Consider the following 24,350-nt stretch of genomic DNA (forward strand, 5'->3'; position numbering starts at 1 on the left):
CCTATAAAATCTTTTATAGCCACAAGATCAGGACCTAATGAAGTCTTGATGTCCTTAGACTGAAGATGTATAACATAACCTTGTTCCCCTAGGGTCACTCCCGGCGCCCTGGACCAGCTCCATGTGGTGGTGTCTCAATGGCAGCGGTGGTGGGGAACCCGAGACTGCCCTCGCCTGTGATGGACCGCTGGCTGTGGGGACCAATGTCCTCTGCAGAGGAGGAGGCACAAATGGTGGCTGAGCTGCTGGGCTGCCAACCCCTGTCTGGCTCCGCTGCCACCAAGGAAAGGGTGATGAGTGCCCTCACACAGGCCGAGTGTGCCCACTTCGCCACACACATTTCGTGGAAATTGGCAGCTCTGGTGCTCACCCCAAACCCAGAGGGCGTTCCCGGTGGGGCGAGTGCCAGTGTTGGAGTCGGAACAGTGGGGAGAGGTGCAGGGGGGAGGGGAGGAGGCAGTGGCCGAGGCAGGAAGGGCTCCATAGGAAGCGGCTACACCATACCAGAGTCTCTCCACATGCAGGATGACAGCAGCGACGTGGAGAGCCTCTGTGACAGCCCGCCCCTGCAGGAGTTCCTGCTCACAGCTGCTGATATATTGGACCTGAGGCTGCCTGTCAAGCTGGTGGTGTTGGGGTACGTTAGTCGGTTTGAATAGTGGCCTCTAGGTTGATTTATTAGGGATAGTTTGTTGTATGTTATTTTTCAAAGAATAAACCAAGTAATTTGATATTTTATATAAAGAAAGTAAGGACTGTAGGACATGGATTAAGGATTGTTTTATAGACGGTAGAAGGTGAGGGTATTATGTAGTGAACGGTACTAAAAAAAAAACTAAAATGTAATGTAGCTAAAGAGGTTGAGATGCCTAGAAAGGTGATAAAACCAAACAATGATTGAAATATTATGTCATTAAATACTTTATAACTCTCTAATTCGGTTATTCGCCTGTGTGACATTGTGCTACAGGTCGTATCAGGAGTCCAGCAGCAAAGTGACCGCAGACGGTGTCGTGGGATTGACCAGAGCCTTCCTGGCTGCTGGTGCTCAGTGTACGCTCGTGTCCTTGTGGCCTGTCCCTGTTGCGGCCTCCAAAGTTTTTGTCCATGCCTTCTACACTGCCCTGCTTAACGGTACCAAGGCTAGTGCAGCACTGGCAGATGCCATGAAGACTGTGCAGAGCAGCAAGCAGTACTCACACCCCTCCAACTGGGCAGGTAGGAGATGTCACTCTCTCATGTGTGAATTCTACATTGTGATAATCCAAAAAGATGACCCTCTAATGGATCTCTTTTATTGCTTTTTTTTCCCATCCAGGATACATGCTGATTGGCAATGATGTCAAGCTCAACAGCCCGTCTTCTCTCATTGGCCAAGCATTGGCAGAGATTCTACAGTATCCAGATCGAGCACGTGATGCTCTAAGAGTGTTACTCCACCTGGTGAGACATGGACACGCACATACAAAGGAAATGCCACAGCCTAAGACACACAAAAATACTGATGCTGCTCCTCCTGGTTGTTGCAGGTGGAGAAATCTCTTCAGAGGATACAGAATGGCCAGCGTAACTCCATGTATACATCCCAGCAAAGTGTGGAGAACAAGGTGGGGGGCGTCCCTGGCTGGCAGGCCCTGCTGACAGCTGTGGGCTTCCGTCTTGACTCTGCTGGCCCTGGTATCCCCGCTGCTGTCTTCTTTCCTACTGCTGATCCAGGGGACAGGCTCCAACAGTGCAGCACCACTTTACAATCACTACTGGGTATGTACATGAGACAAGCTTTACATCACAGTTTTATTAGAGTCAGAACCTCTTTTACCATATTGTCCAGTGTTTTACGGATTTGGTGGTCTTGTGTTTTACGTGATTTTGTTGACATTGTTTTTCACATACAAACCAAGCCCGTACTGTCCTTTGTGTTTGTGGCATTTCATATCCCTCCGTGCTCCTCAGTATGAGGTATAAAGAACGTGCCTTGCGTATGAATAATGAGGAACTTCCTTTGATCCCATCCCTCAGGTCTGCCGCCGCCAGCTCTCCAGGCTTTGTGCAAACTCATCACAGCTTCAGAGGCAGGAGAGCAGCTCATCAACCGGGTAGGCCCCTGCAGCTTGGAACAAATGCTGCTTGATTTGTAAATCCAAGGCGCCGGATAAGAATTGGTCTTTGGCTCAAATGACAAATAACAATGCACTTACTTAGTTTTAAGGACTATGGAGTTGACGCTTTCAGATGCATTTGCGTCATGAGGTTCTCCCTAGACGTGAATGTCGGGGATATATTATTGCATAACTAAATTACGTCAGAACTGGATACACTCTTAACACACTGGCTATTCAGGCTGCAGCATAATCTGCACTGAAATGCTGCATAGAAGCCGAACTAGAGGTCCTACAAGTACAAAGTCTTAACCTTCAGTCTGTTCTCTTGCACCAAAGCTCATGACACCACAGAATTAATCTTACACTTCAGAGGTTTATCCCTGTTTGTGGCTATCACATGCTTACAGTGAGAGAATATCCAGTTTGTAGCTGATAAGCAGTTTATGTTGCCTCATGCTGCTAATACTGGTCTCAATGCACAGAGCATGAAACATGCTCCACCCAATCTATGTATTCTAACATATTAAACACATGTTGTTATCCTTCTTGTTGACCTGAACCCTTGTACCCTCTGTGAATGGCCTGTGTGCATGCAATTAAAACCTTTTCTCTCTCCCCTGCCCCTAACCTGCGATCTGAAGGCTGTTAAAAATATGGTGGCAATGGTAAGTGTGCCTTCACCTACCTGGGCTCCATCCCATTCTACCCTGTTCCTCTACGCTCCACTTTCTCTCCTGCTAAATGTTCTAGAACACCACCTCATTGTGTAGAAGCTGCATGACCGGTTTAATAATCACTTTTATTGTTTTCCTGCTGTTTAGCGTGCATGCATAATGTGTAGCTGAGCAAATACTTGCTGTGTTCATAACTTTCCAATGCTAGTTCCTGCTGTTAGCTCATAGGGATTTTGAGTATTTAAGGATTTACAACACTGGTTCACTCCTGGTCAGAGGAATATTTCATGGTGGTAGAAGGGATAAAGCTGTAATGTAAAACCTCTCTTAATCATGAAGAGTGAGGTGAGGAGACCATGTGTGTTTCTATTGCCAGCACAGTTACGTCACGTTGACAAAGGTTTCTCTGTTCCAGGCCAATTAATCCTGAAACAAAACAGGCAAAGTGTGCTCTCAGGGGACGTGTAAGTCCCACAAAGCCGAGACCCTTTCAGCTCTGCCTCACTAATAGTCATTCATATGACTTTAACATTTGCTCAAATAGATTCATACTTACTACTAGTTCCATAAGATGCGGTTGCCATTGCATTAGGAAGATGAAATGCAATGATGACTGGATGATTTGAATTCCAATAGAAGAATAGAAATAGTTTGATCACACAGATTAATTTGAACCCTCTCCAGTAGAATGTATTAGTTTATTGTATTCTGGTACTTATTCCTAACCACTGTTCCCAATATGTCTTCTCTCTCTTCTTCTCCAGCTCCACCAGGTGCTAGTCCAACTTCAGACAGGGGAGAAAGAACAGGATTTCTCCCTCCTGCCCATTCAGGTGTCCATCAGCGTGCAGCTATGGAGACTGCCGGGATGCCACGAATTTCTGGCTGCTCTTGGTGAGACAACAAGATCCCTGTCCTTTCCAGCCTCACAGCCATCCTGGATTTTATGTGTCCCTGTGGAGTGACAAATGCAGTTTTTTAATAAAGTTACAACGGTTGCCCTTTTTGTGTATTTGCAGGGTTTGATTTATGTGAGGTCGGCCAAGAAGAAGTAGTGCTGAAGACAGGCAAGCTAGCCAACCGCCGCACCTTGCACTTTGCTCTCCAGTCTCTTCTGGCTCTCTTTGGTAAGTATAATGATTCGCAATTAATTTTTTAGCATTCCGGTTGTCTAAGACAGATGTCACATTTTTTCCTTGTCTCTTCTTCTCTTACTTTAGACTCCACAGAACTGCCCAAGCGTCTCAGCCTTGACAGCTCCTCTTCCCTTGAGTCTCTAGCTTCAGCCCAGTCTGTGTCCAACCCTCTGCCCATGGGATACTCAAGCCTCCCCTTCTCTCCTCCTTGCCTGGACAGTCAGGCATCAGATGCGATCTCTGTCTATAGCCTCAGCTCTGTAGCATCCTCCATGAGTTTTGCTTCCAAGTCAGACTGTGATTTCCTCAGTCATCGGCAACGCAGTGGGGCCACAGCACACTATTCTATCCACAAACACCCTCATGTTCCCCGGAGTCGCTCTTCTCCTCACGGGGCAACTGCTGCAGTGGCAGGAGCCCGCGGGGACGAGGAGGAATACGAGGGCTTTTCCATAATCAGCAGCGAGCCACTGGGAAGTCACTGTGACTCTTTACCACTGCCACCAGGCCACAGCCAGCGGCACCACCGTGGAGGAAGGGGCAGTGTTGGTGGGTCTGGCACAGGAGCAGGGAGGGGCTACACTGTATCAGTATCATCACGAGGCAGTGTCAGCACCCCCACATCTCCTGTCAAAACATGCCTGGTGCCCAGCCCAAACTCTCCATTCCAGAAGGTGGGTAAGGTAAGCAGCTCAGATACAGGTGAATCTGACCAGTCCAGCACTGAGACGGACAGTACAGTCAAGTCTCAGGAAGAAAAAACTGTCCCTCTGGATCCTCAGGAGCTGGCCCAGAAGATTCTGGAGGAGACTCAGAGCCATCTGCGAGCTGTGGGTAGTCTTCAGCGGGCTGGGGCAGAGGGTGGGACAGCTGGAGGAAGTACAGCTCGGAGCAGCGCCTTCCGTTCCTCTGAAACAAGCGCATTCAGCCGTCCTAACAGCAGTGCCAGTGGCCGAGCTCAATCTTCCCCAAGGCCAAAACCCCCCTCCCGTTCCTCTTCACTGCAGAAAGTAAGCTCTGGCTACAACAGTCCTGCCGTTTCCGAGTCTTCCCAAAAGGAGGGCAGCCATCCTTCACCCACTCTTGACAGTCATGCACAGTTCAAATTAAAGTACCCAAGCTCCCCATACAGCGGCCACATCTCTCGTTCCCCGAGTAATGTGTCTCCCAGTTCTGGTCATCAGTCCCCGGCTGGTAGCGCTCCATCCCCTGCCCTGTCCTACTCCTCTACAGGCTCTGCCTGCTCTACATCAGCTGAGACCCCAGACTTGGACCGGCTAAGAAGAGGGGTCATTGATGAAAAAGTCCAAGCTATCCACAACCTGAAGACCTTTTGGGCTAATGCTGCAGCCCAGCAACAGCAACATCTAGGTCCGGTCAGAGCCGTCCACGGCGCTCCTGGACCCCTCGCCTCTGCCAGTAGGGATGTACTGAGCCTTCTCAACCTCTCTCCACGCCATTGCTCCCCTAATGACACCCAAGACAGCCTGGAGCTGCGGGAGCTGGGGCTGCACTCACTAGATAGGGGTACTAAGAACTCTTCAAATGGACACCACTGCTCCAACCCCAGAAAAGTGGCCCCATCACCTACTATTTCTACAAGCAGTAGCCCCGGTGCTCGTTCTATCCGACTACCTGCTGGCAACGGATACAAGTTCCTGTCGCCTGGGAGATTTTTCCCTTCCTCTAAATGCTGAGACACTTCAAACGGTCCTATACTTTAATCTATCATTTGCTATCCTGTGCGCTGGAGGAGTAGGGCACTTTCTGAGGACCACTATTGGTCCTGCAAGCTTGAGTGACAGTGAGAAGGATTTGATTGGTCAGTGAGTGTGATCCTGCAGAGGCACATGAAGGCTTTAGAGATTGTCTTGTCTTTGTGCCCATAACACTGTAAATGGCAATGAGAAATACTCAACGACCTGATACTGTGTTTGTGTGTAACTGTGTGTCAGGTAGATGTAAATGCCATTTGGTATTTTTCCCCAAAACTTTGCTGTTTGTGTGGGCCAAGATGCAACAGCTATGACTGATTTCCTCCATTCTATTTTTTGTTTTGTTTTTAAATTTAATGGTTATTGTTATTATTGTTTGTTATTGTTATTAATATTATAATAATTATTATTATGTTTTGTAAATTAATTCCAGTGTTTCACAATCAGTATTAAGCGTTTTTATATTATTAAAAGTGAACATACCTGTACCATGTAAAGATGGATAGAGTGGAAAAAAAGATTTAATATTTTTTATTGAAATCAAAAGGGCATTTTGCCTGATTTCTTTGTGAATTGAGTGTCTGCTCCGAAGCATGGATTCTCTTGCTATTCAATGTTAAGTACCATGTATGACTTTTTAGCCCATGATTTTTTGAGATTAAACATGAAACTTTCATGACAACTCATCTGTCATTTATCAGTAAACTGTTTCAATAAAAAAAACATCATGTTTGCTTTCTTGTATTCCTAACTCTTATACAGATATATAGATCTGAGACAACAAAATAATCACACTTTGGTTGAGCCGCTCAGAATTCATGTCTACATTAGTAGGTCCCAGCAAAATATTATTTGAGGCAGTTCTATAAGAGATATAGACAGGTTACAGTAGATACACCCACTTCCAATCTCTAGGTTTAAGGATGCAAGGTTAGCAGACCAAGCAGGTGGGAGCCACGCAACAGGTAACACAACTGCACACAAATCATTATTATGAAAGGGGTTTTCTTAAATGTAGTATTTAAGAATTATATACTGCTTCCTTATTACCTTTAAATAAATCTGGTGCCACACCTCAATAACTGCTTTGATTCACTAACTTGACGGGTGCCGTAGACATGGGTGTTATAATTGTACCGGCCCTTGATCAGACCAGGTGTATAATAGGCGGGTTAAAAGCCACCGTGAAGAGATTCTATTGGTTAATACCCATTGATGGGTCCGACCATGCCCTCTTCCGCAAATCACCGCTTACCAGGGAGGGACCACGCGCCGCGCACAGCGGTTCAAGACGTCAGCACTCGGCAGCAATTAACAGTATCTGGGCAGTGTCGGTACAAGCGACAGGAACGAGCTGCCATGGTCCTCATCAAGGAGTAGTAAGTGTCTCAACTGTTCAGTTTTTTAACATTTGAAAACCACTGCATCGCTTCACGGCTGCCTCAGTTAGGCAGGGCAGTATGGTCGCTGGCTGGACACTCGTGAAAACTTTTCCTGCTGTGCGGTGTCTGTGTCAGACACACGAGGGATGGGTGGGATTGCTCAGGAACGTCTCTGGCCTACCAGCTCTGACAGCGGCGCGGCACTGTGACAGCTGCCGTTGTTACTCCCGTCTGTTCTTATCCAGAGGTCGGCTTTTAAACACTCCAGGTTGTGGTTTGTGGTACGCTTTTAAAACACAGGGGTCCGGCATTTGCGCCCTCAGGCTATACAACTTTTACTAACTCGAGCCTCGAATAGCTCACCGTTCGCTAATGCTAGCTAACATAACAGTGCAAGATGAATGGGTCATCAGCTAGCGCTGCTAATGATCTCTCTACAACATTGACTCATCAGCTCGTTGCGGCGCCAGTCAGTCTTACTCAAGATAACAAAACTTGATTAACAGGCGAAATTGGCCGGTTTCTTCTGGCCAGACCGAGCAGTTTCGCTCATCTACTGTGCTTGCGGTAGTAGTACCTCGGTTACCTTAGTTAGCAGTTAGCTGTGTGAGTCACGAAGTTGCGTCAACAGATGCTCATGTTGTCATTAAATCCATGATGTTATTCGTCAGGAAAACGCGTCAATCAAACGAAGTAAAGTCGTCGTATTCCCTCACACAAACATGTCCGGCTAGTGCTTAATTTCTGCTGGGCTTGTAAAAGCTTTGGTCAAGTTTGTCTTGGTTTCATCGGTGTCTTTGCCTACTTAGACGTTACGACTTCTGTTCAGTTTCTTATGTTTGAATGACTTTACCTCATTCGAGCTAAAGTCCCGTAGCGCCGTAACGTGATGTCCAATAGATCAAATGATATTAGAAATTGTTCGGTAGTGTAACCCGAGCAGGAGATTTTATAATAATCGTACATTACAAGCGAATAACGGCAAACTATGAAGAGCAGAGGAGTAACCCCAGATTTGATTATTACCTCCTCATTGTGTTTGATTGAATGCTCAGGTTAGTTTAGTCCAAGCGATTTTATTCCAGTCCATACTGTGAAGCTGAAATAAACATAAAACTGTAGCTACATAACGGTCTTCTTCTTTTCTTTTACATGTTATCTAGAAGATTATTTGTACTCATGGCTGAGTGATTAGGCCGATCTGGTATTTCTTAAGTCCACAGATTTAGTGTTAAATCCCTGGTGGTGGGTTTATAGGTGGATGTGGATTCTGTCCCCTACACAAATCATAAACTCTTGCAAATTCAGATTAGAGCTGCTGAACCTAAAGTCCCACAGATACCTGACATGTGGGACCCATGCCAATTCTGGTTACTATGGAGGGAAAAAAGATCCAATATCAATGTTTCAGCGAATACACACGCAGCTTTTGCAAAAGCTTACAGTGTGTTTATCGAACACTTGTGTACTGCAGGCAGGATATTTTATAGTTTTAATTATGAACTTTATCATCCAAAATGACATCCTTGCACTGAACAACCTCCCTTTCAATCTTCCAAATATGCTTACAACTCTTAAAATATATAAGAGACAAACATTTTTTTTTTTATTGGCATCACAGATTTTTACTTGACAGGTGTTTTAAGCACAAAAAACAAACCATCTTACTCACAAATCCATAAAGTCCCTCTGTATAAATATACAATAAATGAATGTTATGTACCTCCTTGACAGTCTTTATTTTGAAATCAGTGTCTCCACACATCTGATTTTACTTGTATTTGTGGAGGATACAATGGAAAGCAGAGCCTTCAGCCATGGTGACAGGTTTCTGGAATGAGAGGAAAGAAGCAGGCTCCCCTATGTGGAAATCAAAATATGTATGTTTGTTGCATTTAACAGGATCCTGGTAATGGAAATTTCCCCACCATCGAGTTATCTTCAGTGGTTTTCTCGCAAGTCTGCAATTTAAAATCTCATGTCCTACCATCCCTACAGCTGACTACTGACAGTAATCGTCACTCATCTCACAGCCTTCTCACGTGGTGTTGAAGTTGAAACGTGTTAATTGAAGTTTTTTAAATCAGGACAAAATGCAAATTCTCAATTTGTTGAGGCGTCAAGGCAGAATTCTTCCTTGGGAGGGATTTCTGCTTTGAGAGAATTTCCTCTGGTTACTTCTTTTTTCCGCTCTCTTGAACTCTGTAGTTAGTGGTCAGTGAGGCTTCATGTTCATAAATGATGCAATTGCTTTGGGCACAGCCTGCCACACCCTGAAGTATCTGTTGAATTGAATTCAAAAGTTACAGCATACCTTTACCATCCAAACAGGAAATGCCGTCTTCAGTGTTTGGGCATCTTATGTAAAAAAACTGTACCTTTTTTTTTTTCCCCCTTCATCTCTTGACCGTCTCCAGTCTCTGTGTGTTCCATTTTGGTCTGGTGATCGGTCCGTCTCATCTTGCTGTTGTCAGCAGTGTGTCAGAGGCAGCAAAAAGAGTGCCTGCAACTTGCTTCCTGACCTTTTAGCAGTGAGGACGTTTCTGTTCCTTGGAGAAGACATTTCTGATGCAACCATGGAGCATGTATGCTTCTTCTGCAGTGGCTCATATTTGCTTCTTATGTGAAGACTTAAACTTTTTAGTTAGTATTGATAAAATTTGGACAGTGGTCCAAACTATGTGAATTGAGTTGATTGTTACTACGTGTTCCTTGAGTGGCGAGTTGTTTTTGGAGTTAGTTTTGTTAAATGTTGAATCATAGTTCTTCTGGCTTCCTTTTGTCTTTTTTTAGGAACGTGTGTTGTGTGAATGTAACCACCCTTCTTTCTCTTTTGCAGTCGTGTGGTTTTACCCTGTACTGTCGAGGAGGTGAGTAATCAGTTTATGGCATTTTGTTTGTTTGTTTAATAGACACACCGAGTCATGATTGAAGCAGCTTTAATTTCATTTTAGAGATTCCAGGTTCTAACAAATATCTTGTGCTTTTCACTTATGTCTTTTCTCGTTATAAATAAATGACAACAAACTAAGTTTGTGTCTAGTGACAGGAGTCTTCTATGCCAGTAAGTGCAGTGGATGTGAAAGAATTAATTATTTCTGTTGGTCTCTCATGCAGTAGAACCTGAAATCCCTATCTGAGTTTGAAATGGGTCACACAGTTGTATAGGAATTACAGCAAGTCTCAGTAATGCACTGTTTGTTAAAACAACCGTCATATTCACAAGGAATTAAAGCAGTGAATAAGGAATACGCCACTATCTTAAGTTAAGGCAACACAGTCTTATCCAAAAAGCTCAATTTGTTATTCTTGTGTTTGCTTTTACAAGAGCACAATTTGTTCCTTGTGTTTATAAGGGCTTATGTCATCAATCCCCTGCTGCCCTATATGGTGATGAATTCTCTCAGCAGCTAGTGCTGCATTTTAAAGTTTATTCCAAATGATAAAAAAATAAAAATCAGTGGCTCTTTGGGGGAGTAACACTAGAAAGATCTCTGGTAGCGTTAACACACATCAATCTTTCGGCGCCACTGTCCACTGTTCAAACAACGTGAGATTATTTAAGTTTGAAAATGCAATAAACAGTCCAGATATGGCTGCTGTGTTTTGTATTGTGAAAAGACATCAGCATGATTGGGAAAATGAACTCTGCCCCCACACCCATTGGCCGATTCAAGCTGCTTATTTGACTATTACATTCTGCAGTCATTTTTCTCTTGGCATAATGTATAAATCTACAATATACTGGTGACAGTAGGACAGTAAGAAATTACTAAACCAGCAGTGGATCAAGTGGAAAAGAGGCCTGCAGTCACATGTGATGAGGTAAACATTGCCTAATTTTAAGGGGTCACACCAAAAGGTAAGATAAAACGCAAAGAAGAGAACACTGACATGGGCAAAAAAAGAACAAAAGACAGAGAAAGTTGTGAAATGCTCAAGACTGATGTTGGTAAATTTATGTTTCCAGCTGTTTATAAGTATTGGTGAAATTCTTGCCAATAATATGAAGCCAAAATTACTTATTTGACTCAACAAGTGCAGCATTTTCCATCCCTAATACAGTAAGTGGCTGTTTGCACCTTGAAAGTTGTTTCGCAAACTATTAATAACCTCAGAAGAAGAAGAAAAGAACAGTGCGGCACATTGGACTTGAAAGTCAAACATGAGCCAACATGACGCTGCAGTGTGGATGTGGGTTGTTGTTGTTGGTGACTGTATTAAGGAAGACAACACAATTGCAACTTGCGTCACACGTCCCACAAGGGTACTGACAGAGGAGGGGAAAAGTCTCAAGTTTTAACACAACAAATCTTATTTGAGCTATGAAATATGAAATTATACGTTTTTGCTCATTGCACTTCAGCCCCTACAGGTTTGCATGAAATAATGTAAAAAATTTAATGTGCTACTTTGTATTGTACTTTTTTTTTTTTTTTTTTTTTTTTTTTTTACTGTAAGTTTTAGTCTTAAATGTTTTTTTTGTGTCACAGTATCAAGTGGGCCAGCTGTTCTCAGTGGCTGAAGCAAGTAAAAATGAGACGGGTGGTGGTGATGGCATCGAGGTGCTGGTGAACGAGCCCTACGAAAAAGATGGCGAAAAAGGACAGTACACGCACAAGATCTACCACATAGCAAAGTATGTGCATTCATTTATTTATTTTTCTGTCTTTTGTAAACTTTTTCATTATTATTTGATCCCATAACTACAGTGTAATAGCACGGGGCTACCAGGCAGTGGCAGCATTGTCTCATCTTTGTTGCGAAGCAGTTTAAGTTGCCCATTTTACGCCTGCACAATCTTTCTTCTTGAACCTCTGATAACTGAGACAATATGTCTTCTCCCTTTCTCCCTCTGCATATACTAATTCCCACCCTGTTCTGCCTACAGTAAGGTCCCAGGGTTTTTAAGACGACTAGCTCCTGCAAATGCCCTTGAATTCCATGAAAAAGCCTGGAATGCCTATCCTTACTGCAGAACCAGTGAGTCCCCCTCCCAATTTGTTTTTAGCCTTTGCTTTACCCTGAAACCCTTACTCCACTCCATGGTTAAATACACATGTTACTTGCATCATGGCTGTGTATTTTCTGTGAATTTATAGTGTCTGTTTTTATATACATGTGTGCTTATAAACTAATTGTGTTTTCTATCTCTCTTTCATGCCTAACCTTGATCCAGTTGTGACGGTATGTCGCCTTTTTATCGTTAGTTTTTTAAATTATCAAAATATTCATTTAGGTTTGTTTGAGATCCCTCAGTATACTTAATTTATGCTCTTCACTCATTTCTGTATAACCCCATCCTGACTCTTTCTTCTCTAGAACGAGTACATGAAAGACAATTTCATTATTAAAATTGAGACATGGCACAAACCGGACCTCGGAACAATAGAAAATGTAAGTAAGCAAATATCCACTGTGACATCAGATTTGTATGATCAGAGTTTATATGATCTTCTAACAGTTTTTTTTAATTTTCATTTTGCTGTGTTGTTTAGGTGCACAAGTTGGACAGCTACACGTGGAAGGATGTAACTGTTGTGCCCATTGACATTGCAGACAGAAGTCAAGTGTCCGCCGCTGTAAGTAGAAACTGTTCTTGCATGTCGCTCCAGTGGAAGATAAAAACACAGTTTGGCTCCTTCATGTGGACAAGTCTGATCATGACATAGACAATCCACTTCACACAAGGAGCGTTCAAATGGATGGTATTGATTGATTTTTATTTTTTTTTTTTTGTATAGATAAATTGGAACAGAATTACTGAAACATGAATAAAGTCACATTTGAAATTTTTCACATTTAACATATTGGCATTCATTCATGTCTGCGCTGATGGGCTACTATGCAAAAGCATTTCATGAATTTTCAGGAGCTTGGGTGATGTCATCAAAGTGCAATTTTTTATTTTTTTTTATTTTTTGAAGAGGAATTATAATTTTTTGAAAAAAAGGGAAAAAAAATAGAAAAAACATGAATCGTATAATGGATAAATATGCGAACCGACACATTGGAGAAGATGTGATCTGATAATAATCTTCTTCAATAGGTTGGCCTTATTACGCGTGTTTTTAGTACTAAACTTTTAATCAACTGACCGATTAAGTGAGCACTTGTTGCAGGTGCACTGTCAACCTTTTTGGTTTGCCCAAACAGAGCATGTGGAATATTCTTTTAATGACTAATGTGCATTGTTAAGTTGCTCCTAGGTACATCTTGTAAAAAACGGAAGATAAAGAAAAAAATCAAGACATTCAAACCATTTTTTTGCTGACATTTGATGGATAGAAGTGGCATTTTTCTAACCATGATCACATTACACATAGTAGATGCATTTAATCATTTCATTGTATTTTAAATAAATGTATATTATCCATCATTTGGATGTACTTTTCCCATAAACGTCCCCAACACCAAAAGCTATTCACACCATTGAGAATCCTAATATTTCCCCAATAATATGTCAGAATCTAAATCTGAGGTTTTAATACTACATTTGCTCTCTGAAATCTCATTTGAAGATGTTGCACATTATTGCAGTTATTTGACATCACATTGCCTCATTTCACTGTGGCTCTGTGTGTATGTGTGGCTATTTGGCTGAGAGGCATCGGTTTGTCTGTCTGTGTGTGTGTGTGTGTGTGTGTGTGTGTGTTTGTTTGCGGTGGTTGGTTAACGAGGCGGAGGTGTTTGCCTTGCTGGAGGAGTGCGTTGTGTCTGAGGACCCTATCAGCCCTCAGCCTCAGGCATGGCTGCAGGGCCTGGGGCGTACCGCCAGCAAAGATGAGTTTGTTAGTGTAATTAAGGCTCACAGTGCTTCGTATGCCGGAACTAGACAAACTCACACACACACGACACAAACACACTCGCACTCTAACACACCCTCTTTTACTTGAGGAGTAGGTCCTTTTCGTCTACCACGGCATATCGATTCACAGACCTCATTAGTGCAGCACAGTGTATTGTTATAGTGACGGAGCCCTCAGCATTAAAACAGCCAAATTACTGTGTGTGTGTGCGTGTGTGTTTCTGTGTTTCTATCTCTTTCCACACGTTTGGCACCCTCCTGTTGGCCGATAGCCCTGAAAAGTAGCTTTTAGCTGCAGGCGCATCATGATTTATTTAAAATTGCTGGGCCCTTGAGCTGTTGGTATTTTAAAGCCATTTCATTTATTTGTATTTCTATTTTTCTTGCATGTTTAATGAAGTCGTGTTTGTCGTGCCTGACATATGTGCTCGATATTATTTAGTTCTTTTCTATATGTTTGAAATGCTGTCACAGTTGGAGCAGTTGCACTTAAGCACGCACATACATTTGAATGTGCTGCATCATAAGCTCTCATCAGCACTGATGCAGGTAGATGCAATCAAACTCACTTATGTAAGCTAGCAGCAACTGTCGCACTAATTAGCCGGATACTGCAGGTGGAATCGACACCCCATAGATGGTCTAAGGCTGAGGTGTTTTGTTTATGCTGTGTGACATTATTCCCCCGGGGGTGGCAGTATTTGGAGAATTAAGGGTGTAATCTTTGGGCCTATAAATATCGGTTGCTGTGTTTCAGTAAAGCATTTTGAAGAATATCACATTAGATATATTATGTTTTATGCGAAAACGTTTGTAGCCCACTTGAGGTGTTCTTTGCGAATCAGTCAGTAAGCAAAATGTTTGATAGAGACAGATTTGCCGAAGAAACTCTAGCTTAGCAAACATTCAACTCACATGACCGATGTGCATGCATACATTACAATCACTGCATTTCTTGGTTGTCTCCAGACAGCATGCGACATGGCCAACACTAGCTGACATACATGAACAATTACAAATTGCTCTATTAAAAGTCTGGTACTGGTTTGTTTACCTCTAGCCTTGTTTACTATCACATCCACACTTGACGTAGCCTACGCTGCATCAAGGAAGCCGAACAGTCAGCTTTCATTTTAGCTTGTTTGTAACAATTGGAATGTCGCTGTCCCCCGTGTTTAATGTTTGTTGAACGCGAGCATTGATTAAGAATATATTTTTTAATTTAGAGAAGTTTAGCTGCATTTACAGTAACCAGCACTGTTGTTCATAAAATGTTATAATAATCACAATCATAATGTAGCATCAGGATTTGGTCCAATGCCACACAACCAATTCTGAAAGTTATAGTCATGAAACTTCTCTTTGTATATTACTGATGATGATGATGATGATGATAATGATATAAATTATGACCTATTATTATACTCTCTTTTTTCTAAATATTAAAGAAACCATGCAGGTTTCTTTAAACCACTTTTTAATTGCTCAGTTTAACTTGTAGCAGTATTCATGAATAAACATCTATCCTTAATAGAGATGACCTCAGCTTGTTGGAACAGTTTTCAGCTACATTTTATGTGTTAAAAGTGCCATGTATTGTATTGTATTGTATTGTATTGTATTGTATTAAATATATCAATTGTTCTTGCTGTAGGACTACAAGGAATCTGAGGACCCTGCTTGTTTCAAGTCGACTAAGACCTGCAGAGGACCCCTGGGGCCCAACTGGAAGGTAATGCTCATGCGGAAATAATGTGTATATATTGCATCCACACACAAATGACCGTTGTTGTCGCAGCCGTCTGAACAGAAATTCAACATGTTTGGCCCTGTATACCAGACTCTACCCTCTAATTTCACCAGGCCCTGGATAATTCTGTGCAAAATTCTCTCCAAGGCACTAAAGAAATAAAGAGAGGTCATAATAAAATGACAAGAATATGGAACGTCTCTAAATCTGTCTAAAGCAGACTGTCCTCCCCAAAGAGAGGTCTATGCCACCTCTGAACAAGCTATGGGGGTGATATGGGCGGGATGGGAGGCACTATGCATACAACAACTAGAGGAGAAACCCACGACTAACAAAAAGCCACAGTTGAAAACAAACACACGAAAAACCCATATTGGATAGTTGTGCCAGAATGTATGCAGACTCCCCATAAACAGTGGTTCAGTGGTGTGAGACCAGAAATTGAGCATTTTTGTGGAGTTTGATGGTGGTACCATATTGCTGTGTAGAAGCTCCTCTGCATCAGGCCTCAGAAAGCTTATGAAGATAAGAGGACAAAATGAATACTGTGAAAGACTGAAAATTCCTTGTGGAAAACCTGCTGCACTCTGCAAGAGAGCTACCTTGGAAAATATTTATTTACCAGCAATGCAACAACCCCTAAAATCTAGGACATCCGCATTTTTGTTTCCAGGCATTTCAAGAGTCAGAGACCAGACCTCGATCCAATCAAGAATCTGTGGCTAGATTTAAAAAAAACAATGGTTTTTAGACATGATCCCTCTTGTAACTTGACATTATGTGAGCACAAGGATGGATAGAAACGGCAGTGTCCAGACCTGCTGAGGCCAATTCTCCTAGACCCACCGCTGTGGGATTGACAATCACGAGTGAACTGTAACCAACATCATGTCAAATGTAGTAGTGATGATTTTTATTTAATTTGGATCAATTTCTTTTCCACACTAGCGCAATCACCTGTAATAATCAGAATAGCTCTGTGTACTGGAGGGTTCAGGCCTGGATGAAGGCTGGAGTGGGGTCTGCAGAGCTGTTAGGCTGCAATCTGATGAAGACAAATCACCTCCTTCTCAGCTCTAATTGGATGTAATAGAAATTTCTAGTCACTAGGTCAGATAAAGGTTTTACTCTGAGCTGCGTCTGCCAGACTCTGTGTGACAGACAGCGATGACAACAGAAATGGGAAGGAGACTGTGAATGGACACTGATTCTTAATTTTGACAAGCAGTAATTCTGTATAAAGACTGATTTACTTTTGATGGAAAGTCAATAAGACGTAGCTCATCCACACAAAGAAACTTTTCTGGAGTTTTGTTGGTTTCCCTCTCACCCCTGCCGTACCCTGCAGCACCCTGCAGCCTCACAAATGGGTCCTGCTCACTGATGGAGCACTGAGGATTTCTATTCTGCTGTGGAGCCCTCAAAGTTCACCATGGGAAACTTTCCTCTGCTTCAAGAATTTTCACAGAACAAAGGCAGCCAAACAGCTTTAAAAAGTATGAATAAAGAAGCACAACTTTTTATTTTGTGTTTTTAATTAGATCACTTTCCCGTCCGCTGTGGACATGGAAAAAGACTGTTTTTGAAAGGTGAAAAAAAAGTAGTTATTTGACAACAGAGGCACAATTTCTGCCAGCTTCTCAGAGCAATAAAACTCTTGTCTATCTCTGCATGCACACATGCTTGCATATCGGTACCCTTTGTATTTCTGAAAACTTCTGCTCCTTTGAGTGGGGCGCAGAGAGGGAGAGAAGAAATGTCACCGTAAGTGTTTTGATGTAGAATCCGTTTCATGTGAAGTTCTCCTTTAGCGATGACAACTTTTCTAAACCCACTGCAAATTTAGAAATGTTTCTCATTTCCCCTCTCTCGCTCTCCTCCGTGATCGTGGCATCAAACGGCAGTGGGATGAGGGTGATTGAGGCGGGTCTGTGGCATTTTCTCTTGGAATGCCGAGCCAGAATGAAGTGATTAATTAAACAGGTGTTCTCGGAGGGAGAGTATGTGTGTTCTGGGGGTGAGCAGGTCCTAGGTGTTAATAATGTAACCAGCTTTGCACCGCGACACCCTTATCGCTTCGCGAGCACCGTTTTATCTGCCTTCCGTGGCCACAAAGGCATGCCTGTCGGGAACGGTGTCGCTGTCAGGGCGGAGGCAGAGAAATGGTCCCTTCATCTGGAGTTTATCCACTTTGCTCTGCCCCAACCCCCCCTCCTCCTTTTCTTCTCTTCTTCAGAGGGAGGCAGAGTGCAAGCAGCGGATGGATTTAGAAAGTGTGTTGTAGATTAGGGCACTTTTATCTGTGCACAGCACATCTTCATATTGATAATTATTTCAGCAAGCTCCATACCCAAAGCATTATGTATTAATCATTTTTAACTTTGAATGCAGCCAAGATTAGTCTAAAATAATATTCTCTCAGCCTTCTGCTTTTTTTTTTTTACGATTATTTTGTTGTTGGAAACTTTCTGTCAAGTTTTTACTATGTTATTTATTCTGACACTGTGCTTCAAAAAGTGATGGGTTGTAAGTCTTGTCATTCTTTTGCTGTTTCTTCTCCTATCAGAAAGAGCTGGTGAACTCCCAGAACAGAATGTGTGCCTACAAGCTGGTCACAGTCAACTTCAAGTGGTGGGGCCTGCAGAAAAGAGTGGAGAACCTCATCCATGAGGTTAGAATGATAGATTTACAGGATAACTTCTCTGTCTTGGCTCGTGAGTTGTATTCAGCAATATCGTTAACTGATCAAGACTAGTGCCTGGTGACAAGTCAGTGCTACTGTTTGTTTTTTTGTTTTTTGTTTTTTCAATTTATTCTTTTTTTGGTTTTTTTTTGGGACATGCAATACAAATGTATCACAGTTATATCTTGTTCTTGTTTTTCAAATGTAATTATGAAAAGCACATTTGTATGGATGCCAGATGGCCATTTATACCAGCGCACAAGTGTTATCTAATTTTTCATACATGGAGCGATGCATACAAGCATTTCCCTATTGAGAATATACTTTATTGATATTGATTCAAACAATATCATCCAGCCCTTACCAAGAATATTTTTTTTTGCCCACAGCAAGAAAAGAGGATCTTCACTAACTTCCACCGCCAGCTCTTCTGTACGATTGATAAGTGGGTGGATCTGACGATGGATGATATCCGGCGGATGGAGGAGGAGACACAGAAGGAGCTTGCTGATGTGAGTGCATGTGTAAAAATTGCCTATAATGAATACTTCTAAAATATATTTTATGGCGATATAAATTAACTCTAAAGTCTCTGAATTTAGAAGATGAACAGCCATTTATCAATTGTTTTAGTTAACAGCATGAGTAGTCATTTTTTCCACATGAGATTAAACACAGTTTAAACACTGATATTCTCTCCACTGTAATTGTATCATCCATTCCTTTTTTTTTTTTTTTTTAAGTACATTGTGTAATACCATAACTTTGCTTATTTGCCACTGCTACACACCCACTAACATCAGGCGTTATTTCCATCTTTTTCTGCTGTGCTTTTTGTTTGCTTTTTCTTGTTCTAGTCACAGTAAATACTCTGCTGATACATTTATTCTAGACAATTTCAGCATAGAAAAGCATGCTAAATTGATGAGCGATGTGTTACAACAATCTGACTTCTCCATGTGGCTTCCTCGACCAAGGTTGGATTTCATAATGATTTGTGGGATACATTGAAACAAACCAATGTTTGCCTAGTCTGAGGCTCCCTCACAGGCTTCCTAATCTCTTTGTGATTGACTGTATTTCCACTTTTGTCTAGATGCGTAGAAAGGGCTCTTTGCAAGGTACAAAGGCTTCAGACTAGTAGCCAGGCCAGCTGTAGGCCTGGGTCTTGCTGTGTAAGTTCTCTCTGGTAAAGGCCAGACTCTAACACGCTTTCTCTGCTTGCTGTTGGGTTTCTGTGTTGATGCACACCTATGCTGCCTTCACTCCTTACTGTTTGGTGTTGTAAAAGGGCTTTGTCCCACTGTCTAACTGTGCACGTGTGTCTATGCTTTCACATGCAAGTCAGTATTTCACTGTTAGGCAGTGTTTGCAGATTGGTTTGATGCTTTCCAACCCAATAATTGTTCAAATTCCAGCCAATTAAAAGAACAAAACCAAAAAAAAACAAAAAACTTTGACGTTATCTGTGAAAGAATAATACAAATGAATTCATAAAAAATGGCAAGAGTGTTATGCTGTATGACAATTTTTCAATATGAAATGATAATTAAACTATTCTGGTATTCAGTATCAATGAATACTGTTTATGAATTATTGTTATTTTCTTTTCTTTTTTTTTAAATAACCTTTTTTTAAAATGTTTTTTAAAAACCTGCCCAGCTCATGATTATCTTGCCAAGATCCTCTCTACTTGTTAAAATCCATTTTGCCCTTCACAGTCCAACCCAAAAAAGTCCAAACTGGCAACGACTCTTTGATAATTTATCAACAACACCAGATTTCGGAGAAATATGACGAATGTGCTAGGTCGTTAACCGTTTTGCTAAAGTGTATGTGTGTGTGTGTGTGTACGTACACACCCCTGTGGCTCTATCCAGACATCTGGGCAAACTTTTCTCAGAATCACACATGCTATTTTTTAAGAGGTGGCCAGCAGTTGAAAACTTGCACAGAAGGCCAGCCCAAGACGAGTACCTGCACTCCAGAGCCTCCCTGTAGAGGAATACCAGGCAGAGAAGACAAACAGCCGTTCTTTAAATCACAGCCTTTTAATTTCTGTGAATCACATTCTCTGTAAAACCTTACCACTGGTTCGCTCTCGGAACGACTCTAAATGTCAGTCTGGGAGCTCTTGGCCGTACAAGGAGAAAAAAGGAGGAATTCGGGCCGGACTGGCCAAAGTGGGCCAGACTCAAACATTCCTGGCTTACTACCAACATACAGCATTTTGTGCTTAGCGCTCCCCTCTCTCACATCTCGCCCAATTCGGCATGTGTTTCCCATTTTCCCTTGGAGTAAGTAAACAGGCGGGTGCCATCAAAGACGGCTGCGGTGAGGAGAATGACAAGGCCTGAACCTCTGGGCGCGAGGGTCAGCAGGGTCACAGTTGAACTGTATGGGACGGCACAGTGTGATGGTGGTGGCCAAATCCTGCACACAGACGCTACGATTCATGTTCTTTACAAGACCCAACTCGTCTACCACACTTTCTATGAGTATATTGGTCGGGTGCTGGGAGGCATGAGTGGAGGAAAGGGCAAGGAAAGGAGGAGGAGGGGGGTGGCTTCAAGATGGCTCCCCTTTCCTCATTAACATACAAATGGAATTCTGCAGTTGAGAAGAAGTCTGTGCTGTGATTGAGAAAAAAGGGAGGGAGGATGGGGTAAAAGGATGGAGAAGTGGGAGGGTGAATCCTCATGCCATTTCATCAGATCTGTCTATTCCTCTGTTTAGAGCCACTGTTAGTTTGAACTGTTCCATTAAGGTGTTCGGCTATCAGATTCTACCACTAATTGACTTTCCAAAGCCATCAGCCTCTGGGTGGGAGAATTTGAAAGTGATGCTTTTATCTACCTAGAAGACAAACAAGGGGCTTGATAAAGACTGTTGGAGCAGATTTTTAAGGAAAGGCTAGCGATTTCAGGAATTCTTTTATGATTTTAATGGTTTGTGATGCGAGGAGTGAAACTCAGACTTACACATGGTGAATAAAAATGAACCAGCAACCATTTATGAACAGTTCCCTTCAATGCAAGCATCCACTAAAGCTGCTCCCACCTGTTAAGCTAACATAAATCTAACATGGTGTTTATTTTCTTCCGTTTTCCCACAGCTTCGTGAAAAGGGTAATTTACGAGGAACCAGCGCCGCAGACGCATGAAAAGGCAAAGGATTTTAAACACCCACGATGACAGCAGCGATGGAGACGAAGAGGGCTCCTTTGGTGCCATTTTTACCTGAACTTCTGGAGAGATAAGAGGAGCTTCTCGCAGTAGACTTTTTTTTTTTTTTTTCTCTTACAAAAGCAAAATTAATTGGCTTGATTCCACGGTGGCAGGTGTTGGACCAAAATATGTCCTCTTTATTATTTTGATTTCCCTTTCTTTATTATCCCCAAAACATTCCTCTCAAGATGCCCCTTCTGACCTCCCTTTGTGTCCTCCTCAGTTTTAACTGTATACACTGAGGCTATGTGGTTTGCATTCCCCAGCATGAGTCTGTCTGTTTGTCATACTCATGTTCCTTCCTGCCACAGCCTCCATTATGAGATTACTAACACCCTTTGGCGCCTTGGCCCATTGTAATCCTTCCCCCTCGCCCCCACTTTACCCAAAGCACTGCATCTTATTAACACTGACAATCATGCCCGCACAGGTATTCACTCTCACTCATACAGATTTAATAGAAAGCCACACGCGCATGCATGTGCCATATATACATCATGGATGTGAGGACAAACGTGAAATCACCCTCACAGGTACACACACACACACACACTCACAGGTGTGGATGCCTTTGTAGTGACTGATCCTTTTTAAAAGCTGAAGCTGGGCAGATCCATGCAAGCCTGCTCAGTTAAAGGATGTTACTTTGGAAGTGTTTACAGCTCACAGATTTGCTTTTTTTTTTTCTTTTTTTTTTAACCCACACACTGCCTATTCTACAGACATTCACACATAACATACAACACAGCATTCACCTCCCCAACAGATGTCCCCAGAGAAAAACTGCACTGAAAAACAGCCACAGATGGTGCTACACCCCTCCAGCCTCTGTCACAAGCCAAACTGCACCGCACTGCTCGCCCCACCTCACCCAGCCCACCCCGGAGGTCTGTCTCACTCATCTGGGTCTCTGAGGGAGGCCGTTTCTGAAAGGCCTCTTCTTCTGCATCATTCTAGGTGTTGTTATAGATTATTAGCAGCCTTACCAGTGCCCAGTCAACACCAGCACCGCACATTGCGCGCCTTAATCTCTGGGATTATTATTATTATTATTATTATTATTATTATTATTATTATTATTATTATTATTATTATTATTATTATTATTATTATTATTATTCCTCTGTGGCCTGCTATTGCTCTAGCTACCTCCTGTGTTTCTGACTGGCAGTTTTCCTGACACCTTTTAAAAGGTTAGCACTAGCTGTTACTTACTAGTTGTTAGGAGTAAATCATGACAGACATAGCTTTATAAGGAAAGTCTTTTTTTTCCCTTTTTTTTTTTTCCCCCTCTCTGTGTTTCCCGATATGTGTCACACACCTGAACAAGTGCAATTCCTTCAGCAAGCAAAAATGTGTACGCTTCAGCCAGAACAGCCTGAATACAGTTGTTCCTGCAAAGGGCTGCAGATGTGCATCTTTTCCTCAGATAAGCTGCTGAGGGATATGCCATATTATAGACTTTTCAACTCCATAAAGCACTTTTCTCACTTCAGAATCATGTGGCTTTGGACTTCAGTGTTACTCACTGCTGTTACATGCATATATAGTACAGGTTATTTTTCTCATTTGATCTTCACTGGTGGTCTTTGTTTTTTGTGTTTTTTGTTTGTTTTTTTGTGGCGTCTTTAAATTAATTTGTGCAAGTGGAATTGGGTTTATTTTTAGAGATCTGTTCTCATTTCAAGATATGGATGTAATCAAATTTCTGGGGTCAAAGATCCTGATGTTTTTATTCTCTGTAAACTGTATGAGGGAATGTGATCACTTCCTCAGTAATAGGTTATTGGCTTGTCCAAAGAGTCTGAGTGGATTTCTGATGTGTTTACATGGATTTAGCAATGGTCATCTAGGAACATTTTTGAGGCAATATTTCTCATGATGAAAAGAAAAAAAACAATTCTTCTCAGGTGAACAATACAACACGAGGATCTTTGTAATGTTGTTAGTCATCAGTTGCCCCAAGCGGTTAACGTTTCCCCCATACTGTATCTTCTGTGGGGAAATATGGTAATACAGTTATTACGCGATGGGAAGTGGTTGTAATGTAACCTGATCTGATGTATCGCAGTGTGTGTGTGTATATATAAGACAACCAGTTGGTGTACTGTACTGGGTTTGTATGCTTAAGAATGACAATTCAATCTTCAGTGTGATTGATGTTTCCGAGTCTGTCATAATGACTCCTGCTGTCTGTTGGATAGAGGACTGAGTGGCTAAAGAGAATCAATGGTTTACCGTCTGTCAAGACAAAGATATGTGGGAGAGGACGTATTCACAAAGAAACTGTACTGTCTTATCCTAATTTAATTTAATTTCTGAACAGCTTTGCTTTTAAAATGTTGCTGATCAGCTTTTGAAATTCAGGGGACATGGTAGTGAATGTATGACATCTTGTGCCTTTTCTTTCTGTAGGTCTTTCTGTGTGCCTTATGTCTACATATTGTATCTAAATATCAAATAAATTTTCATCTGGAAAGTAATGTTCAGTTTGTGCTTCTGTTGTCTGACTGCATACAGGTTGTTGTTGTTGTTGTTGTTGTTGTTGTTGTTGTCGTTGGAGATTGAAGGATTCACACTAGGAAAAGTTTTCCTTGTACACTGCAGTCAGTAAATGTTCAGTGATGTACATCAGCTGAAAATGTTAGTAACAGCGAGAACTTTGCACATCATATCATCATGGATCATATCAGACGAAAAACTATATGCTGAAGAGCAGAAAGAGAAAATGAGGATAATTCTGATCCCATAAATGCATACATATTTGGCCCTAAAGGGGCTTGTTTGTGGTAGGACCAGTTTCCGCTTATGAAACATTTCCCAACATTAGAATGAGAATGCATGTTGGAAGAGCTTATAGCGATCTTAAAAGT

The 24,350-nt window shown here is 42.1% G+C and overlaps 2 protein-coding genes and 1 long non-coding RNA gene across 9 annotated transcripts in view; 2 read left to right on the forward strand and 1 right to left on the reverse strand.

Moving 5' to 3' along the window:
- The window catches only part of LOC119019308 (tetratricopeptide repeat protein 28-like), a 194,314-nt gene extending 187,952 nt beyond the window's left edge, over nt 1–6,362 (forward strand). For 3 of the 4 annotated variants that reach the window (XM_037097774.1, XM_037097776.1, XM_037097777.1), the window contains 9 exons: nt 93–637; nt 971–1,218; nt 1,319–1,443; nt 1,530–1,761; nt 2,020–2,096; nt 2,744–2,767; nt 3,541–3,670; nt 3,796–3,903; nt 3,997–6,362. In XM_037097774.1, the coding sequence (XP_036953669.1) occupies nt 93–637; nt 971–1,218; nt 1,319–1,443; nt 1,530–1,761; nt 2,020–2,096; nt 2,744–2,767; nt 3,541–3,670; nt 3,796–3,903; nt 3,997–5,609 (3,102 nt within the window). In that variant the 3' untranslated portion in view covers nt 5,610–6,362. The remainder of the gene's footprint in view (nt 1–92; nt 638–970; nt 1,219–1,318; nt 1,444–1,529; nt 1,762–2,019; nt 2,097–2,743; nt 2,768–3,540; nt 3,671–3,795; nt 3,904–3,996) is intronic. The other variant, XM_037097775.1, reaches the window with a different exon arrangement.
- Nucleotides 3,461–9,413, reverse strand: LOC119019341. Its single transcript, XR_005075017.1, has 2 exons — nt 7,596–9,413; nt 3,461–3,730 (listed from the first exon to the last, which is right to left on the reverse strand). It is a non-coding gene; the product is annotated as an uncharacterized LOC119019341 (long non-coding RNA).
- Nucleotides 6,877–23,960, forward strand: LOC119019327 (phosphatidylinositol transfer protein beta isoform-like). 4 transcript variants are annotated; one of them, XM_037097808.1, is made up of 12 exons: nt 6,877–7,006; nt 9,849–9,879; nt 11,503–11,648; nt 11,901–11,992; nt 12,189–12,196; nt 12,332–12,406; nt 12,508–12,591; nt 15,472–15,549; nt 18,134–18,238; nt 18,640–18,762; nt 19,347–19,425; nt 21,366–23,960. In XM_037097808.1, the coding sequence occupies exons 1-11, from the start codon at nt 6,987–6,989 to the stop codon at nt 19,389–19,391; spliced, it is 807 nt and encodes a 268-aa protein (XP_036953703.1). In that variant the 5' UTR covers nt 6,877–6,986; the 3' UTR covers nt 19,392–19,425; nt 21,366–23,960. The 4 variants fall into 4 exon arrangements, with proteins under 4 accessions (XP_036953703.1, XP_036953702.1, XP_036953701.1 ...); XM_037097806.1 differs by lacking the exon at nt 6,877–7,006 and adding an exon at nt 7,073–7,290; XM_037097807.1 differs by lacking the exon at nt 19,347–19,425.
- The last annotated feature ends 390 nt before the right edge of the window (nt 23,961–24,350 follow it).

This window comes from Acanthopagrus latus, chromosome 5 (assembly GCF_904848185.1).
Source record: "Acanthopagrus latus isolate v.2019 chromosome 5, fAcaLat1.1, whole genome shotgun sequence".
In the NCBI taxonomy this organism is placed as follows: Eukaryota; Metazoa; Chordata; class Actinopteri; order Spariformes; family Sparidae; genus Acanthopagrus; species Acanthopagrus latus.

Excerpts from the sequence above, each read along its gene's own strand:
- LOC119019327 (XM_037097805.1), top strand. The coding sequence starts at position 7,088 with ATGGTCGCTGGCTGGACACTCGTGAAAACTTTTCCTGCTGTGCGGTGT. Across the intron at positions 11,649-11,900 it reads AAGATCTACCACATAGCAAA|TAAGGTCCCAGGGTTTTTAA; the intron begins GTATGTGCATTC and ends TTCTGCCTACAG. Across the intron at positions 15,550-18,133 it reads CCCTGGGGCCCAACTGGAAG|AAAGAGCTGGTGAACTCCCA; the intron begins GTAATGCTCATG and ends TTCTCCTATCAG.